We start from the raw sequence: 21,656 nt of genomic DNA, 5'->3' as shown, positions 1-21,656 counted from the left end.
TTCACCGTGTACATGCCTTCTCGTACATTTTACCCCGGACTTTAACCTCAAATTTTTGTTCATCTCCCCAATATTAAGGACTGAATTTTACCCCCCTTTTAGGACCAATTTTTTGCCCCCCTCACCCTATATTTCCCACCCCCCACCAAAGTATTTATGAACACTCCCTTAGGCCTATAGTTAGGCATCATGCATGTCAAGATATTTCTGCAGCATTGAATCTCATGTAGGCCTATAGGCATATGCCTACTAATAGTAGGGGGAAGTGGGGCAAATTGGTCCATGCACCTATTAGGGGGAAAATGGGACCAGATTTTACCACTGTTTACTCGGCTATAAATACTGACAAGTGACCACTACAAAACAAAATGTATATCACCAAGAGTCCAGTAGACTTACGTTTCACAAAAAATGATGCCCGTCGGCCTCCTGCTTCATTATTTTATTATTATTTCATTAAGGCGTCCCATTTTACCCCATGTGAAATTGTTGCTGTAAAGAAGCTGGGGGTAAAATGGGCCAGCTGGGGTAAAATTGTATGCAATTGATTTACTATGGGATTTTTTCCCAGTTTACACCAATTTGGCACATTTCTAAAAGGAAACTTTTTTTAATTATTTTTCGCAGAAAAAAGTAACAAATTTTGTCTTATTTAATTGAAAATGTAGCTTAGAAGTTATTTTATAATTTGAGAAACACTAATCCGGGCTATTGATTCAGATTAGCCTCAAGTCGTGACCCTTGATGATGATGGAATGTTTATTTTGATGTTTAAGGCTACGGCCCTCAGAAGTTCCTGTTTAATGAAGAATGGTAGGCCCTACTAATTGGTTGGAAATATAAATACACATTTACATAAAAGTTCTTTTGTTGCAAAAATGGGCAAATGCCGAAAATCACCGTCCCATTTTACCCTGTGTCCAATTTTACCCCAGTCTACCCTAGGCCTACTCAGTCAAATGCAAAGTTACAGTTTCAGAATGTTGGTAGGCTCTAATTGTTATTAAAACATGAACACATCAATTGAACCATAAATTGCACTCCTCCTGTATAGGCCTACAGTTGTTGAAAAACTGGTTTTGTTTTATACAAAAGTTCAAGAAAAGTTGAATAGCATACATAGGGAACTGACTGGGGGAACTGTCATATTATCTGCACAGTAGCCATCTTCCCATCTGCATCATGGCTAGTCAAAAATAAAAGAACGATATTTATAGTCCTGACTACAAAATACACACAAAGAAAGCTAAAACCGTAATGTAAATTTGTGATGTGGCACATGTCTTTCCAATGTAAATGCAACGGACCATACTCCAAAATTGATTGAATGAACCCGCAAGTTATGGGTCATAGGTCGTAATGAATATAACTGTCCAATAACAACAAGGGAAACTCTGTTGTCACATGAGGTAATGGGAAAAGGTCAGTCAAACTCAACGCTCATTGGCTGAGACACTGATGGGGATTCCCTTGTTTACATTTTGGCTGGTTTTCATAACCTCCAGTGTTTGACGCCAATACCACGTAAATCAATAGGGAAGTGAAACAACCGTGAATATGAACCAGCTGATCGCATTGTGTCTTTGTCCAAATACACACACGGTGTGCTAGTTGGAGGCATAGATTCGGGAAACAAGGTACCACAACAAAACATCGGTACTGATGGGTCGTGCAAGGGGAACATAGTATTGAAATTTAGACCCTAAGATCTAGGCAAAACGCACAGGAGAGCAGCGGATTCAGGAGAATCAGTAAGTACATTTATTTTTCATTAATTTATAATTATTTGAACAAAGAGATCGATTGAAATCTTGCTCGTGATGATGATGATCATGATGTTTTCTACACAAGTCAAATAGGGCCAAAAGTTCAATACACCACAATGTACCCCATGGTCCTTCTTTATCCTCTATTTTCTTTTATTCTGTGTTATTTTTGCCAGCGAGTTGGGACATGTGCCAAAACCTTGAGACAACGGTTTGTGAAATTGCTTTGTTAAGATTTTAAGCAAGCACTTCCAATATAATCTAGTGAGGCCATTTGTATCTAGACCATAGGCCCCGATATCAGTTCACAAATATTATATTTTGACTGAGGCAGGCAGATGTGATTCTTTATTAATTCTGATTTTCTGTGTTTATCAATTTACTCAACTTCATATGATTTTTTAAAAAGAAGATTCTATAGACATATTTGTTTATTAATTGTTATTGGCATCACGATGCCTCATTTTGATTTTTTTTAAATACTATTTTCTTATCAATCATATTGTTGGTTGGAAAGTTTTGATATTTCTCATTAAATAAATATTTTGCATATCCCTGTATTAAAGAAGCAACATTTTAATCTCGAAGCATCAGAATATTAACAATATAATTATCAGAGATATATAGTACCGCACTTTCACCATCTCAGAGCTTCTCAGGTAGGCATTCCATTACACTACAGTAAGATTTTTTTTCATAACAAATAATTTATTGCTGTGTCAATTTTGCTACCCTATTTATTTATTTTATTCAAAAGTTGTGAATTTTGTTCACGTGAATTCCAAATGGTCGCTGGTTCTGTTAGAGAATTTTTGCTATTTTAATTGGTTGTGTTATACAAGCACCATCTAGCCCTACTACAGGGCCTTATTTTCTTTTTTTTACATACTATATACTCCGAGACATCATGCTATAAACTGAGAACTGCTAAAAACCCAGTGATAGCTCACAACCCACTAACCGCTGTCCCCGAGAAATATTTCTCGGGGACAGCGGTTAGTGGGTTAAGCAGTTCTCGGGGTATAGCGTGTCTCTGAGTATAGCATGTAAAAAAAAAGAAAATAAGGCCCTGTAGTAGGGCTAGCACCATCAGCCAGACTCAGTAAAACCTAGTCCGACGTGTAGGACCTTTTTTTCTTATTTACCAGACAATATTCACCTCAGACTATGACCACTATCTCATATCTCTGGCGTAAGAAAGACGAACCGCGAAAGTCCAGTGACCCTTCGGTCGGCGCTGTCACTGGACTTTCGCGATTCGCCTTTCTTGCGCCATAGATATGAGATAGTGGTCATAGTTTGAGGTGAATATTGTCTGGTAAATAAGAAAAAAAGGTCCTACACGTCGGACTAGTAAAACCAAACTGTTCTGTACCAGTCGTGCTAGATTTGCTCCTTGGGTGTTTATTTGGCAATATTGAAACTAGAACCAGAACCAGAGAAATGAGAATATGTATACATGCTCATATTGATGGCAGTTCAAACACCTCACTTATTATTGAAATAAGTAGTTGACCTCACTATGCCATATTAGGAAATATCTTCATAGTAAATTAGAGATATAATTAGTCAAACTCAAGTAGGGTACCTAAAAGGTATTGTGTACAATGTATTGTTATTATTTTGCATGCTTGGAGGCACCTTATTATGTATGCATTATTAATTTTAGGTTTCCTGTTTCCAGGTTTCAAATTTAAGGTTTCAAATGATATTTTCTTTAGCTTGAAAAATATAAAGGTTTCTTATAATTACTTATTCATTCATATACATGTAATTACTTTTTCAGATGACCTTTATATATGATATTTTCATGTAGATTTTAATTTCTGGACATGTCATGTAAAAAAAATCCCTTTAAAAAGGGATGGACCGGGACAGTATTGATTCTATGTGAAGTATTTAAAGTAATACTTTTGATATACGTGACCCCTCGGCACAACTGAGCCCTGAAGTCGCCAATCATCATTTTTGAGATATTCAACCAAAATATTCTGCTTGAAATTAGCTTTAAAATGATGTTTATCATGTCTATAGTAGGGCCTACTTGACATTTAAGTAGTGAAAAATCAATAAAACAGTCAATAAATCCTTTGTTTCCTATTGTTTATTGTTAAGTTCGATGGAGCATATCTCAATAGTGGCACTGGCGACATCCGGGCTCAGTTGTGCCGAGGGGTCACATATTAAAGGACACACTTTCACTCACAATTGAATCAAACATATTTACTCAAGATAAAAATTGTTATGACACAAATTTGTTGAACAGATTTCTGATTGATAGCTGATAAAAGTGCAAAAGCAAAACTTTTATTATTGGATTTACAACTCACCCAACAGGTATACCATAATTTTGCTTGATATAATGCACTTGATGTATTTCATTTAATAATTATAATTATGTTGTACATTTTCATTCTAACAATTTTTCATTTACAGTAATAATAAACCATATAGCAATTAATATTAATGTCCAAAATTGACAATCAAATTTGTGTATGCACTTTCATGAAATTCATGTACTACTGTAAAAGTGGGAATTTTCGCGCTACATTTATTTTCACGATTTTCGCATTCCAAGCTGCCACCGTGAAAATAACAACGCACAAATATATTCCTTTTGTGTATAGTTCAATGTAAGGAAACTTAGAATTGCAAATTTAAAAACAATGGAAACAGTTAAAATTTGGCAAAGCGCAAGAAAATAATTGTGTGAAAATTTCCACTTTTACATTAACTTAAAATAGATTGGATGAAGATGATGATAAAACCGTTCACATTTTGTCGCTGGTTTCAAGTTAAATCTTAGTGTATCCTAACCTTCAACACATTTTCCACATAAATATTAAATAGCACTTAAATTCTATTACAATTTTAACCTTTCCTGTATTTTTGTGTCCCTAACTTAGTACGATTTTGTCACGCACTATATATTGTGACTGATAATTCCTAACTTTCACATTATTTCACTACTAATTTTTCAATTTTTGTAATCTATGTATATTGTGTGTGGTAATCATTTTGATGTATTACATTCACTTCACCAGCATGATTTACTGTAGTACTCACTCACTGTCAAAAATACCAAAGCTTTTTCTAAAATGCTAAAAAATGTAGTAAAGAGCATACCACCATTAGATAAACAGTACAAAACTTTTAACATAGTGAATGCATTTCACAATATTATTCTAACTTTAAGACCCATAGCCAGTGCCCAGTTAGTTGGACGAGGAGATAAGTGCAGGGGTGTACCTCCAAATTTACCAAAATTCCACTTTTTGTTGACATTGCTTTGATCAAAAGGTCCAAATTTTACCTCAAAATCCCCCCTTGTTTTCCCCAAACTCAAACCGAAATAAGCCAAGATGCTCGGAAATTTCAAACTTGCAATCTTATTTTCATAATGAAATATTTTCACTCAAGTGTGTAATCACACAATATTATACCACCAATTAATGCTTTAAAAACCTAATTTTACTGACATCATTTTTGGTATGAATAGTGGGGAAAAGTATCACAATTTCTCCAAGACAAATGGCAACTGCAAAACGAATGTGTTATGCAACTTTGAGAGTGAGACATTTTTTTTTGGGTGGGGGGGGGGGCTACACAACAAAATTAATTACACAAACAAAATACTGGCTGTGGTGGGTCTGCTAACTTCTATACAGTATCTGTACAAGTAGAAAAGTGGACAAAATTGCATATAGGCATAATTATGATTTAGTTGAGTAGACATAGCATACATGAACTGTTTTTTTCTGGGTTTTTTTTGTGCAAAATCTTGAGATTTCTTTTACTCAAAAACTAAACCATATCGTCAGCCTACTACACTAATTGCCTTAGTCATTTTTTGTAATTTTGAATTACAAAATATGGTTCAAGCATGCATTTAAACATATTTATTCACCAATCTTTGAACGAGAATAAATGATAAGGATACAAATTAAAGGGAATAATCTGAAATAATTAGGGTGATTATGTATTAAACGGACGCATGCTTGAACCACATTTTGTACTTTGTTCTCAAAATCACAAAATTATATGGCAATAATGCTGAGTACATTTGTATCACTGATTTGCACCTCCTTCCCCTTTAATATTCATCACCAAATGACCCAATTGTGTATCACCAAATGACAGAGACCTTTAACCATTTGCCATCAGATGACAGTCCTGTTTGACCCTGTAAGCCCAAGTCCGATTCCTGTTTGCGAAGGAGATTTCCCCTCTCTTGCCAAGAAAAGTTTCCCATATTAGGGTAGGTAATGATTCCTTGTTAGCTTGCTTGCTTGCATGATCTCATGCACAGGGTTGGTGAGAGGCATGTTAATTCATCATTAGCTGGTTTTGTTGGAGAACTAACAAAATAATTCCTAAAACAGTTTATTTAATGTTTTGTTGTTGTTTTGTATGATGTGATAGCTAATGTTTTCATTTTTTATGTTTGAAATATAATGCATGTGGTCCAGTGTGCATGAATGTGGTCTTTTTTGCACCAATAAAAATTAAAATGATTTTGTTCAAAGAGTAGACACAGCAGGAAATTTTAATCTTTTATTGATGAGGATTTGTATTTGTTTGCTATTTTCTGCTGCTCTACTAGCAAATAACCACACCACAAAGATTTTCACCATATACGGCCCACATCCATCATAATTCCATTCCATATTTTACTGTTATTTTTGCTTGGTTGATTTTAACATTTTACTAACAATTCCATTTGCTTTGTTATTGATCACCTGCTGGGAGGTGGTATCATTTGTGATAAAACTGAATGCCAGCAAAATGTTGAACTTGAATTATTGTGTGTTACTGTAATTTTGTTCCACATGAACTTTGTTATGTCTCTTTGTTTTGTGCATGTGTAGACAAAATGTTGTATCTTGCATACTGTGCAATATGTGTGTCTTTGTGTTTGCCTAAATAGGGGGTGTATGTAAGAGGAATGAACAAACAAATAATAGATGATTTAAAAAACAACAGCAAATAAATCAATAAATTCAAAAGTATATTAAATAAATCAAAAGTATGTAAATAAATATTAAATAAAGAATGAAATTTTAATAAATATATCTATAAAAGAATAATGAATGAAAGAATAATGAATGAATGAATGAATGAATGAATGAATGAACAAATGATTCAAATGATTCAAATTTACAAACAAACCCATATTACAGAGAAATAATCCCGTAATAGTAATATATCGATAGTAATGTGTCTGTGAAAATAAACATCTGCTTTCAGTCAATACAATTTCTTCATTTATTTCTACCAAGGAAAATATTAGTTGCTTTGTTCTTGTAATCAGATCAAATAATTCATGACAAATCATCAAAGGATGGTTTAATTTAACCCCGTCCAGGCATCCACAAGACATGACAGGGCTCTCTGCTGAGACTTCATGGCATCTTTCTGGCAGAGAAGACAACATTTAAGACAACACATGATGGGTCACATCAAACTTCCTGTTGGCTAAAGTGACACACTTTATTTGTACCTTGTAAATATACAACTTTTCCCACCTTTTTGTTATTCTTTAATCCTATGAATCATGAATATAAATGGTTTTCTGCTTGGTTTAGTTAGTTGTTTGGTAACCACAGTTTTATAAAAGGCTCTAAATAAAACCAAGTTAATACCAGCTTGTATATTTCACAGACATCCCGAGACATGTGAACAATTGATGAAACTAAATTGTTTTGAATGTGTTTATTTTAAAGCCGGTTTTAAAGTTCATAAATTTGGAACCACAAAAATTCAAGCAGATTATAGCAGAGGAAATAAATAGCAGTATTAAAATTACTTAACTACACAAAATCCACAAAATGTAATTAGGGAGATGTCATTTTCTTGGCAGGTGGGTCATGAATATGTTGGTATAACAAAGATTGTGCGCACATTTTGATTGTTAAATTAAATAAGAATGTGTGGAGAGCGCGCACAAATTTTGAGTCACCAGCCCTTAATAATTCGATAACCCCCTATTTTGGATGTTAAAAATTATAACCCCCCTATATTTGGTCTAAAATTATATTACCCCCAGTATATATTCATGACCCCCCTTCCAAAGAAAATGACAGCCCCCTTAGGGCCTATATAATTGTGTAATTTGCAAACAAAAGTGAAGACTGTCAAGGTTTACCGCGATCATAAAAAAATTATATTATATTAAGAAAAAATAAATGAAGAGATAAATGACTATAACAAACAAACAAGCAGGAAAGCATGTGAACTCTCAACAAAACAATAACATTGATTTAATACAGCTAATGAGTCCATATGTCACCCAACACTTTGCAATTGTAATTTATTCTAATATTATAAATCAATCAATATGAGCTTCAATAGCTTAATTACCCAAGTCTTGTTTAAATCAACTAAATCTTTCCTAATGCTGTGGAAATAATGTAATCAGTTATCCAGTGATTTTATTATACCAAGTTTCTCAACACTCCATATGCTGCATAAGAGTAAATCTTGGTTTGCATTAATTTAATTAATAATTATACTGAGTTCTTTAGGAGCAAGAAAAAAAACCTACGTCAGTTTTTATTAGTATGTTCATTATTTTCATTGTATGTTTAAAAATAAATTTTAAGAATAATTAACTGAAAAATACCATGCTCAGTTGCTCATACATGATGAAAAAACTGGAAGAAACAGCAATTACAACAAATTCATCCATACAGAGTAATATATTACAGAAATACATTTTTTCTTGCCTGATTTGAAGTCAAATCAAAAAGCTTGTTAAATCAAAGATACTCAATATTTTTGGTTTAATAAATTGATTTCCTAGTTCAGTGTTCACTGCAGGGTTTAGGTGGTTAAACCAAAGTGTCAAAATATTAATATTGTGTATAGATTGAAGGATAAGTCATTAAAATTGTCAATAATAAGTATTGTTAAAATGGAAAATTTGGCCAAAATTTTTTTAAAGGAAAACAGCAGTATTTATAAAATTGAGGCCCCATTCAAATACATGTAGCTAATTTGCAATTCCATGTAAAATGTCCTATTTTGTCTTTAAATTTAATACACAGCTTTCGGCTTAACTGCAAGCTGCAGGCTATGATAGCCCATCTGTGCTACTGACATAGGTGTAAAAACTGAATTTTGATGATTTTTTATGATTTTCTGAATGAGCACATTGCTGTATATCCTTTTTATAAAGTGAGACAAAGAAGAGCAATGCTTTTCAAATTAGTCCCAGTGGGATCCACCTTTGACTTAAAATGATGATCTATGACATTATTATTAAAATAATTTTTTTATAAAATGCAAAAAATAGTAATTATGTCAGTAACAAATACTGTATATTTGATGAATATCAATGTCATGCCAAGGTTTTTAAATCCAAATGTTATATGGGGTGGGAGGGGAGCAGGGTGCTGAGAGGATGGCCAGCAGTTACCCCAATTTGCACATATTCAGAAAGCAGGCATTCGCTATGAAATAAGTCATTCGCAAATGTTGCTTTTTCCTGTGTGTGGTGTGGAAAATATCTTGCAAGGTTGTGTGTTGGTACAGGTGGGGTGAATTTGCAGTGGCGGCATCCATCTTGAAAAGTTACATTCAGCCTGAATTGTCTGAAAGGGCCTGAAAAGAACAAAAAGTGGCTAATTTGGCCAAAAAAGTGCATGGGGAGGGGGGCATGGCATGTTCCCCAGTACCTCTGGCCATGGAGGTAGTAGTGCTCTGGCCTAACACCCATGTGCGTGGGGATGTGGGGTGTGTGTGTGGGGTGAGTTTGCTCATATTTGTGTCTGTATGTGTTACTAATCAGTTTGGCTGTCTGTTGATTGTCTGCTTATTGTCTTCTTTATGTACACATAGAAAGTGCTGGTTGCAGTTTGTAGCTTTTGGTCATCATTGGAAGATGGAAACACATCTTGTGGGTCATTGTAGGTGTAGCGGGCAGTATGCAAGCAACCAACCCTAAATTGATAAATATTTTCTCAATCTTTGTACTTATCACATTATACTCTGCAAAGCATCATCTTGGGACCATCATCTTGGGACCGTCTTGAAGATGGCTGGTGAGAAATCTGGTGGATGGATTAGTACAAAAAGATGAAATAAAAAGAAGTAAAGAAAATGAGCTCTCTTTATCTTCTATATACTTTTCCTTCTTTTATACAGTATGGCGAAAGGCCCAAATGGTGAAATTGCATCTGACGTCTCCAACGACGTGGTGTGTCGGAGAATCTCTAAGATATCGGAGGCTAGCACATTGCCGCCTGAGATCTATGAAACAATAAGCAGATCAACACCAACAAAACAACTCAATCCTGACGATAAAATCACTGTAGTCTGGTGCGGTAAGTTTACTTGTGAACTCAAATCCATGGCCAAAATTATGCAACTGTATGAAAGGAATTTAAATAAAGTAATGTTTACAAATTTTGAATTAAAGATTGTGTAGGAACTGAACATGCTAAATGCAGTTTGCATTGCAATTTGATTTCATTTCCACTATTAAATGTAAATAGTGACTAGGATGAGAAAGGTGAACAAAATGATGGCAGTATTACACCGACGTGTCCAGGATCTGTTCCTGCTGGGGGCTCAGAGGGGCTTTCAGAGTTTGGGGGGCTTAATGGCTAAAATCGCAAAAAAACAGCTGATTTTACATGATTTTTAAACAAAGTGCAGGGGCTTCAGCCCCCAAATCACCCCCTGGACACGCCACTGGAATAATCCAATGAAAACATAGGGATTGAATGCCAAGTCAGCCTGTCACTCAAAAAATACTCAATTGAAATGCATCCCTCATGATTAAATTGAGATCATTGTCTGAAATGATATATCAGAGATACATACAATTTACTGTTGATGTCAAATGATATAAAATACATTGCACAAAAGTGCAATAGAATAGTAAAACAAAAACATTTATTAGAAAGAGATGAGAGATTCACTTCTATGACTATAAATAGACTGCATACATCAAAATTTATTAACTTTAAGAAGAAAGAATATAATAGTCTGTATGCCTGCCTCAAGACAGATTTAATTTTAGATATTGTTTTTATTATATGTCTAAATGTAATGAATGCAAAGAATCCATCTATTAAAGCAGATTCCTGTTGAGCAGTTTTTGAGAAAATCACACAATTTGATTTTTACTGCTTCGAGGAAGGCATACGGACTATAGTTATTTCTCATCTTCATAGTTACCATGATTTCATCAGAATTCTTTGTGACAGAGGAAATCAAGAAAATAGCATATCAGTGCAGTATCAGAGAATTTATCACAGCTGCCATGGGCCATGTTCAATTATTACTTTATATTAAAAATATGTAGATTATCAAAATGGACGCAAACAATGAAACAGTCTAAATGTCAAGTCATTTTAAATTCTTTCATTTATATTCAGAATTTAAATCTTTTTAAAAGCTGAAGGGTCAATGCCACCTTTAGAAAAAGAATATTATATATGTATGCAGCAAATTATAGCGCAACAAATTCTTCCTTGGCAATCTCTATGATTGCTGAGTTTGGCTCCTTTATCATATAGTTGCTATTTTTGTAACAATCAAAACAACAAACATCATGTCCTTTGTGTGCCACTCACAGTCAAGTCAGCTGGAATCAGATCCAGCCAAAATGGGATTGTATTAAAAGTTCAGTCAAAGGTGATGCTTTGTATTGTTATACAGAGCAAGATTTATGAGTTTTGTTATTGGGTGTCTATTTTATATGAAAGGTGAGAGTACAAAAACACAAAGGATTTAGATACTAATTACTAGACATGTATTTACTTTTTTGGTTTTAATTTGTATCTTAACTTTTTGTTCAAACAAAACTGTATGTGATGTACAGAATGAAGAAATATAATTATTTATAATGACATGATTTCTAATGTGACATCATTTTGGACACAAATGTTTTATTGTTTTTGATGAAAAATGTATTTTTGTTTTTTGGGTGGTTTTTTTTTTGGGGGGGGGGTCAGTTTACATGCAAATTTTATTTTTTCCCTCAAACTCTAAAAATCCTGCTTAAAATGATGTAACTGAGGAAATAGTTAATTAATCTTGATAAATAATTTAGAAAGGATGGGCAGGCCTTAAACAGTTAGGATGTGCAGGTTTTGGAAACAAGATTTTCCACTCAGGAAGTTGTATTATATTTTAAAACTTGAGATGAGGAAATCTATTGTCTGCTTAATCTAATCTGAAACAGAACAGGAAATGTTGTGTCAATTGAACATTATTTAATTGGGGGTCTCTCAGCAATTATTTTTGAAGGGAAATGTGAAAAAAATGTTGTAAGTTTTATACTCTCATCCTTTGACATCATCCCTCTTTAATTCTTCTCTCACTCTTTAATATGCTACATCCTCTCATTTCAATCTTGTATTTTAACACAGCTGTGATATTTGTAACTAAATTAACATGATTAACATATTATAATCACAATGTTGACAAATGTGTTATAATGTTTCATCATAAAGAAATACTAGTAGTAACTTTTAATATAACATATGTTATATAGTATGGCCATATACTGATAACTATAATGTTTATTTACTATGGATGAGTAAAAAAGAATATCTTAATTGAATAATTGTACCACAATCTGGTCCATGGGGGCCAAAGGAGGCATTTTTGAAAATTGAGCTACTGTAATTATTACATTATACATACAATAGGCTATTATTTACTGAAAACACCAAAGGTCTAGCATACTTGGTTCTAAAGTTATGGAGCTTTTTGATGTCTATTTTCTTATGTATTTTTTTGTTTTTTTACTCCATATTTTTACCTTTATCTCAGTTTCAAATTTACCGCCTTTGGCCCCATGGACCAGATTGTGTCACAATTAACTTATCAGGCACGTCATCATTTAAAGGTCTTGTTTTGTTCTGGTTTGTTTTTCAACAGTTGACGAAGGAGCAGAAAAAAGTAACATGGAACCAACCAGTGCCGCTGCACACCACGCAGGTATAAACTGATACAGTGTTTAAAAAAAGCAAATACATCCAAGCCTAGATAAATTGATGATTTCTTAAAATTAAAAATTATTCTAGACCAAGACACTTGAACAGACTACTAGAAAAATTGAAAAACCAGGGAGAAAAACTTCAGCCATACTCTGCATTAATTATTTAAAACATCATTATTAAAATAATGACTTTTTTAATTAGGGCCTAACACTTTGTGTGTGGCTATTATGATGAATACAGCAAGGCTAGGTTATGCATTAATTTGTGTAGTGCTGATTTAGGGTTTCTTTTAACAGGAATTTTGTCAGTAAGTAATTTACTTTTGATACAGACAACAAAGGTAGAACAAGGTACTTCTTGGTTTATAACAACTTGATAACTAACTAAGAATCATATTCATAATGTACCTTTCCAAAAGCTTTAAGGGCTCTGTAACCCTTTCCACAGTATTTTTGTTGGACTTGAGAGCAAGATCAGATACACCAAATTGCATTCTGAATATGGGGATGACCTTCTGAAACATTTTTTGAAGTACTTGACTTGAAGTAAACTTTAAAAATCTAATGATATGTACTGATAAAGTGTATGTATGTAGTTGGGATGAAAAGCCAACCATCATATGAAAATGTTGACCTTTTGTACGGGAATTTCAAAAAATTTAAATTATTTGATATCAGAGAGACATTCCTCATATTCAGAATGCAATTTGGTGTGTCTGATGTGCTTACAGGTCCCACTAAAATACTGTGCCAAGGTGGATGACTGAGCCCTTAAGGCACTAAAAGCAACATAAAAATAGCAAAGTAGTCAAATATAACTTACATTAGTTTCACTATAGGGGTCCTACGCTTGTAGTATATTCACAAAAACAAGATTTTAGTGAATGTGTCAAAAAGGTCCACAAGATGTGACATATCATTCATAGTGGTTTTATGTGTTATAATGCTCCCAAAGAAAAGGCATATCATAGGTCTGCTGAGAACTGGTTCTGGCCCAAGGGTGTGGGGATTCAGGTTCAGTAGAATAAAGTGATATCAACACATGGAAGATAGGCTGCATGGTTATTAAATGTCCATAAAGCATTAAAAAAATTACATTTAGTCCTCCAAATGAAACCTTGATTAAATCCAGGGGGGTACTCACATATATGAAGTATATGGGGATGTGCCGCTTTAATGGGTCACTTTTTTTGCAAGAAAACCATAAATATGGATCGATTTGAGAAAAAAATCCCTAAACATAAACATGTGTCCCGATTTTTTTTTAAATGGTAAAAAACTGTCAAATCGGCTGTTTCTTAGGTAAAAAATCCCCTAACATGGGTCCCAATTTGAAAAAAATTGCCAAAAACTGTCAAATCAGCCGTATTTTTCCAGTGGCCCAACCCTGTCAAAATATCATTCTAGTAGCCCCCCCCCCCACCCCAGTTTGAAAAAGGCTCTATATGAGCTTTTGGCCTCAAGAGACCCCATAAGGCCCAGGCCCTGGGGATGTGCTCCCCCCACCCCAGTTATCCATTCTGCTTGTTAACAAGCCTGATAAGTGTTTCAAAGTTACACTGATCACAGCCAAGTTACCACTTTACTTACAGCAAACAGATTCTACACTAAAGACTGTGAGAAGATTATATTACCTCCTTGTGGATGTAACACCTATGCTTATCTTGTATAGCCCAATGATTTTGAAACAAAAACCGTAAAAGTTTTTCGTAAAACATTGTTGAGATAATGAAGTAACGTGCATATTGAGGCAAAGTTGTTTTTGTCACCAGAGTATAATATCCAGACTTGATTATTTTTCTCGTAAACAGATCGCAAGAGGAGAAGGAAGGTTGCCATGGCAGCCTGCATGATCTTGTTACTTTTTGGTGGTGTACATATAGCACAAGCTACAATGGCATTCAAGATGGTCACCAATATTAATGCTGGAGCATTCTGGGCTACTGCAGTGGTAAGTTTACAAATGTAATGTAGGTATAACTAGCGGTATAACCAGAGGAGTTGCATGGGGAGATCAGAGAAGATCTTCTCTGGGGAGATAAATGCAAACTATTTTGGGAGAGGGTTTGTAAACACCTGTATAACTGCCAGCTCAGGTCATTGGATCAGAGAAGTTGTCTTTTCTTATGATTAGATGATTAGATCATTTTGATGACACTTAACCTAGTGTTGTTAGTGTAAGATCTTTGTATTGTTTTTATTTTGGACTCATTTTTATTCACATTTTCAAAGAAATTTTTTTTTTTACAGATTTGTTGGTCTTACAGTCCTGTTTCACATACCAAAAGACCTTTTAAAACGTTAAACTTAAAAGTTGTTGTGTTAAATTGAGCATAAATAGTTTAATGAAAAATGGACATAATATTTTCATCACTTTAGAACACAACTATATGCAGACTGAGACCCTTGGTTTGGAGTCACTGCCAAAGCTGCAGCACATTATAATAAACATCAAAATGTGCTGGTTGAGTTCAATTTCCCACCAGCGTTTATCCAGGCTTATTATCGTTATTTAAATTTGCACATATATTTGTATTTGGGCCACCCCACATTAACATTGCTATGTACAGCCCTGAACATCAGTATTGATAGTTTGTTTCTTTGCTGTTGAAAATGCAGCTTAAATTAATATCTGTGAACTTTTGGTTATGTTAACTATATGTCCTGGTAGATCAGGTAGATACAGTGGCGTAGCGTGGGTCATCACATTGGGGGGCACCGACCATAATTGGTTGGGGGGCACAAGCTGTTTTTCGACAATATTTCCCTGTGGGATTTTTAAAATTTGAAATCGTGCCCCTATGACGCTACGCCACTGGGTAGATATAAAGGAAAAACATAACAAATTTCTCAAAAAGTGGGCAGCTATGACCTCCCCGGCTGCCCACTCGCTACGGCTGATGTTGAGGTCCAAGATGGGGGATTCATGTCTTTAATTTTGTCTTTCAGTTAGTATTTGGAGGCCTCATAAGTCTACTAGGAGTGTACAACAAGAAAGAAGGCTTGGAATGGATGTCTCGTGGACTGACACTGCTCTTAGTAGGCATAGTGTTGGCTCTTATTGGTGCAATTATAGATGGTGTCACAGCAGCTGCAATATCAGTAAGTTCTGAACACAAGACACATATAAAGAATCAAATCTTGTTGTTTATCTCATCTGCTGCATACAATTTTCACTGCTTTCATTCTTGACAATGTGAGAAAATACCATTAGTTTTTCAATAACCTTACATTGGCTTCTAAATGTCTTTGGCAGTGGCATTAATATGTCTTAAAAAGTTGGGTTGGGGCATTTGGCCTGAATTGTCAAAAAAGTGACTGAAAGAACAAAAAGTGGGTAATTTTGCCCAAAAGTGGGGAAGGGACAAGATTGACAGTACTCATGACCTTTCGTCATATAGGTCTGGTGGAAGGGTGGGGAAGGATATACAGTGACAAAATCAACTGAAATTTACATAATTAAAGGTGGAGTTGGTATATTAAGTTTTGCATGACATCTCATTTGAAAGTGTTTTGCCTAGGGCCTGACAAAGTTCCATAAACATGCTTTTAAATGTACACGTATCATTAGCATACTTATAAAGAAACATTTTTGTTTGTCCTAATCTACAGGAAATAGACTTCAGGAAGTGTACGTATACAGATACAGGTAAAACGGATTGTAACAATGCTGGCTTCAGTTGTAATACTACTACCCTAAGTCACGTTAATAGTTGCTTTTGTTGCTACATAGCATCACATAGGAGTGATGAATGCAGCTTCAAATCTGTTGGGTAAGTACCTTACTGATATGTGATGCGATCATGCTAAATGAATCCGATGTTGATAAAAATTTTTTTTTTTTTTTTTTTTTCAATTTTATTACATGACCCATTTTTAGAGCTTTATTTTGCTGAAAATCATCATAATTAGACTTATGGTTCAAAAGATATGGCTATTTCCATGTTGCTTAAAACAATAAAATAAAAGGCACTTGAATACTGTTATTGGCTATATCTCAAAATCAACATTCCTGACATCGGACTCATTAATTGCTTGATCACATCACATATAGTCCCATCAATATTTTATATGAACAATGTTATGGATTTATGTGTGTGATGGCCAATTTTGAAATACATGTAATACAGTAATGTCTGGAATAATTTGAAACATAATAAAAACATATGGTTATTCTAGAGGTAGATTGATAAGGTTCTGCACCTGTACTGAGCTGTATTCCTATCCTGTATGATACTGAATGGTTTATTATATCACAGACTGCTGTGCTCATCTACTTTCTGTAATCATATCATAGAATTATACACTCTATGGCCAGGGCCGGATTTACCATAGGGCCAGATGGACCCGGGCCAGGGCCCCCAACTTTTGGGGGCCCTGTCCTGTTATATAGCAACATTCAGTTTCAATTCGGGCTAAAACAGTCTAAAATTGAAATTTTTTCTCGTTCTTCGCGCGCAAATGTCCTAGTAGAATCTAAAAACCAGAATCTAAGTGCACTGCCTTCCTCACGGTGCGTTTGGGGCCTCCAAATTTTGGCCTGGCTCAGGGCCCCAAAAAGGTAAATCCGGCCCTGTCTATGGCTCGCGTATGGTTTAAATCAGGGTTGTATCCAAACTCCAGCATCCATGAGATGCTTGTATCTGGATATGATTCTTACCATAAGATCACACAGAGTGGTATCCCTGCCAAAAAAGAAATCTGTTCAAAAGTATGAGGTAAGCTAAAAATAACCACATTATGTCTAGCATAGCACTAGTGTAGTACTGGTTTGACAGACCGTCTCTTGCAATAACCATTGCACTGACATTAGTGGGCATCAAGTTCCTTCACAATCAACTGAACCAGATCTAGTCTAACATATATTTCAACATAAAAATAACTAATATTGAATCAATTTTACCCTTGCAGACTAGCTAAGATGCCATCTCATTTTGGAGGCGTGACATCCTGCAGGCAGGTCAGCTTCATGTATTTGAACCTTTTATGGTCATCAGTAGCTTTCAGTACAATTTCTGCCATCTTCGCTATAGTTGTAGCTGCAGTGGTTGGAGCATACAAGAAAATGGTAAGAATAGGAAAAAAGGTCATGGAAAAGTTTCTAAGGGATGAAATCAAAACTCGACCGGCGATTGTACTGCCGGCTCCATCCGGTTCCGGTTGTTTAGAACAATAGCAACCGGACAGAACAAGGCGGAACCGGCGGTCAACCACCGGTCGTGTTTTGATTTCATCCATAAGTTTCTTTGTCCTTATGTTGGTTCTTCTGAGCAAGCAGCATGTTATGTCCCATTGGGAACCATTTGCTTTTTTTAATGAGCATGTGACTTTTTCCTAAGTTATGAAGTAGACAATACAGTTACATAAACCAATTGTATACTTGTATACCTGATATAAAAGAATAAGTAAAAGCAGAAGTATACATATACTTTTTATCTGGGATTCCTAATAATGTTGCGTTTGGATCACTCTAGAGTACACACATCGAAATCACACATATTGGTACTGCACTAGTACTCTAGAGAAGCCACAAAGTAGCTGCTGAGCAGCAGTGTACCTCTGAGATCTGAAAGTGTACCCAAGTATTTGCCAGCTATAGCTAGATTAATAGAATTGCACATTTATTTTTACAAATGCCCATTATTCACAACTTTTTTGGCACTTCATTGAAATAGCAATTAACATATCAGTTTTTGTGTTTTATCTTTGAACTTCAGGTCAGCACAGCAGCTGTTGTCTACACAACCTCCTCCCCAGTACCATCAGGGACCATCTCTACTACCTATGCATTTCCAACATCTGCCTCAACAACTACATTACCAAAATCTGCCTCTACTAGTACCATGAATCCACCTGCGAGACCACCACCACCAAATGTGGCCGGACCCAGCACATCATATCCAGTCTACGCACCAGTAGTGAGTGAGGTTATAGTTCCACAACGAGAGGAGAAGTTAGGCGTGGCACCAACAAGGTCTCGCCCCTATCCAGTTCAGCAGGTGATATATCCAGCTCCGCCACCAAGGCCAACAGCGCCCCCTACACACGTATCTTCTGCACCACCTGCTTATCATACTTGACGTAAGATGTCACAAACTAGTGTGTTTTGTGGTTGTTTTATACTTGTTGTAAGTTATTGACCATTCACTTCAAAGAGAATCAAACTATGCATATGGCATCGATGTCTGACATCAGGCTTGTGCTTAAACTTATATTTCAGTGTTTCTTAACGACTCTACACATCGTTGTGATGTTTAGTTTTGAATATTGATCAACTGGTTGCCTTTGTTTTGTAATGTCTTAAATAAGCACAATCTGAAGGGAAAAGATGTGCTAAGTGTCAATAACAGGCTTTGTATGGCCATTTGTTGAGAACAGTTTTATACCAATCAGTTTAGAAAAAAAATCACCTGGTTTTGAAAACTGATAATTGTTAATATTTTGTAACTGAAAATAACTGTGAAGCAAATCAATGCAAGATTTATATTGTAACATTTTGTGAGTTTTCCTATTCTATACTAAAAACTGTTTAATTCTATATTAAATGCCTTATTAAACAGGGATAGTCTTATCCAAGTAACTCAATATATTAAACTACAATAACAATTCACAAAATAAATTAGACTTAGCAAGTGCAATAAACTGATTTTTATCAATGTGATATTTAATCCTTTTTTAAACCATACTTTTTAAATGCTTTTTAGAACAGATACATAACCAAGAATCCAGTACTCTAGACCCAGAAGTGAGAGAAAAAAATATGAAAATGTACCAAAATGAAAGAAATAACTACCATATTCGTCCGAGTATAGTCCCACGTTCGAGTATAGTCCCACTCCCCATTTTTGGAAAAATTCCAGAAATTATAAAAAAAAAAAATGGATGGATGGACTGCTCTAATGCTAGGATTTTTTTTACAGGATGGATGGACTGCTCTAGTGCTAGGATCTCATTATTGCATTTTGAAATCATTAATAGTTTATGACATGAATACAAATAATCAATTTTCATATTAAAAACACAAACAATCATGCAATTTTTTTTTAGGTCAACCATGAATAATCCTAGCATTTAGGTCTAGGTCCAGGACACTCCAAAACCGAAAAAATAAAAAACTTAAAAAAAATATTTAAAAATTCGAGTATAATCCCACCTCCCCCCCCCCCAATTTTGAAAAATTTCACCTAAAAAACGGGTGGGACTATACTCGGACGAATACAGTAATTAATTTATTTACAAAATGTCCACCAATGGTTACTTACCATCTAAAAAGGTGACAAGTAACACTAACAGCAATGTCAAAATTAGTCCATTTTGTATTTTCCACCAGGTTTACCTCAAAGCCACAAATGAACATACTTTGTAGTGGTAGTGTGTGCCCCATTAATCATATCTCATTGTGCCTTGGACCAAGTTTGATTTGTATATCTCCAGTAGTATATGAGATATGTAGCTTACAGTGCTTTATATAGTTGTTATTTATGTATTATGTACAAGTTGTCCTGTGCAACTTACATGAAAACTGCATTGTGGTGCTAGTCTAGTAGTTGTAGATTATTAAACCACAAAACTCTTTTGGTGTGGTATTACAAAAATGACTAAGACTGTTGGAGTATATTGGTATCAAAATAAATATATACATGATATTTGCAAATATCATGGAATTAGCATAATTATCAAATCCAACAAACATACTCTAATTTAGATTTATGTTTGTAAAAGGTAATGTCACATTTTCAGGACTTTAGAACAGTTTAGCACCGCATTTTATGACTGTCAGTGAAATTACTCAATTCAGTTGCCCTGTAAACTGAAACCAAATATAATGTATGTAACCTGTGGGCTGGTCCCATAAGGCAACACTGCTTTTTCCCCATGTCCCCATATTTTATCATCAAGAAAAGTTGAGAAGATTTTATACCCAATCTTATTGAAGATGTTTTGACCCATTTTATACTGTGATATTCCTTGTAAAATATTGTTTCAAAGATGCTGCATATTGAGTCAAAACCAAATTATTTGTGTTGTTATTAAGAGCCCTTCAAGGACACTAATAATATTTTACATTCCCTCTTTCTTTTAATGTTGTTTATGATTAACTTTATGATTTCAAACAAAATAATTATTTTCGTTTCAGTTATCTCCCATATGATAGCCAAGCAAGTTATACAAAATGATTGAGTACAAGAAATTAAAAAGAAACAATATAACGTTTAATCCCCCCTAACTCAAAAAACAATTTTCTCAACATTTTCATTGTGTTGCTCAATCAGATAACAAAAGTTTGCTTGATGTGCTCATGGTGCTGAATATATAGTAGCCAATAATGTTTTGTACAATCTAACGATGAGTCTGCGATGTTACTCATTTTAGGGATATGGAGTCTTTTTGCCAGCAAAAGAGATTTCAATTTTGACAATCCTTTATAGAGCTGTTCACATTTAAAGTTCAAGTGAAGGGGAAAAGGAACAATACTTAGCACATGATGTAATAAATGGTACACAGGCTGGTTTTTTTAAGGTGCTGTATGTTACTTATATGAAGGTAACATTTTCAAGTCAAATTCACTAGCAGGGTTAGTCTTATATTTTTGGTGTAAAATGAAATGACTTTTCATTTATTCATCTTGTAGACTTGTCCTAGTTTCAACAAATCACTTCATTATTGGATTGGAAATGACCAACAACAAAATAGATGTGCAAGTGTGTAACATTTCCCTCCTTTACTTTTATACTAGTTGTTAGATAAAATTAAAGAAAATTTGTTCAACATTTTGTTAGCAGCAAAGTACAGAAATTAAATTGTTAGCTACAGTTTGACACATTACATGTTCAGTCAAATTACATGTGAATAAATGTTGACAATGACAATTTGAATAATAATTTAATGTGTGGTTCAAATTTAAACAATTGACTTCAGGGGTGCAAGAATTCAGC

At 34.6% G+C, this 21,656-nt stretch overlaps 1 protein-coding gene across 4 annotated transcripts; it reads left to right on the top strand.

Moving 5' to 3' along the window:
• Positions 1–1,557: 1,557 nt before the first annotated feature.
• LOC140155068 (uncharacterized) lies at positions 1,558–21,177 on the top strand. 4 transcript variants are annotated; one of them, XM_072177752.1, is made up of 10 exons: positions 1,558–1,751; positions 4,033–4,103; positions 5,931–6,024; positions 9,912–10,090; positions 12,660–12,719; positions 14,532–14,671; positions 15,670–15,822; positions 16,333–16,493; positions 17,632–17,788; positions 18,438–21,177. In XM_072177752.1, exons 4-10 carry the CDS (start codon positions 9,913–9,915, stop codon positions 18,798–18,800), a joined length of 1,212 nt encoding a protein of 403 aa, XP_072033853.1. In that variant the 5' UTR covers positions 1,558–1,751; positions 4,033–4,103; positions 5,931–6,024; position 9,912; the 3' UTR covers positions 18,801–21,177. The 4 variants fall into 4 exon arrangements, with proteins under 4 accessions (XP_072033853.1, XP_072033857.1, XP_072033854.1 ...); XM_072177756.1 differs by lacking the exon at positions 4,033–4,103; XM_072177753.1 differs by lacking the exon at positions 5,931–6,024.
• The last annotated feature ends 479 nt before the right edge of the window (positions 21,178–21,656 follow it).

This window comes from Amphiura filiformis, chromosome 6 (assembly GCF_039555335.1).
Source record: "Amphiura filiformis chromosome 6, Afil_fr2py, whole genome shotgun sequence".
Taxonomy (NCBI): Eukaryota; Metazoa; Echinodermata; class Ophiuroidea; order Amphilepidida; family Amphiuridae; genus Amphiura; species Amphiura filiformis.
This window is presented reverse-complemented; position numbering and strand designations above follow the sequence as displayed.

Bases quoted from the DNA above. Each gene is read 5' to 3' on its own strand.
- LOC140155068 (XM_072177755.1), top strand. From the start codon at position 9,913: ATGGCGAAAGGCCCAAATGGTGAAATTGCATCTGACGTCTCCAACGAC. The intron at 14,672-15,669 runs GTAAGTTTACAA...TTTGTCTTTCAG, and splicing joins CATTCTGGGCTACTGCAGTG to TTAGTATTTGGAGGCCTCAT. The intron at 15,823-16,332 runs GTAAGTTCTGAA...CCTAATCTACAG, and splicing joins TCACAGCAGCTGCAATATCA to GAAATAGACTTCAGGAAGTG.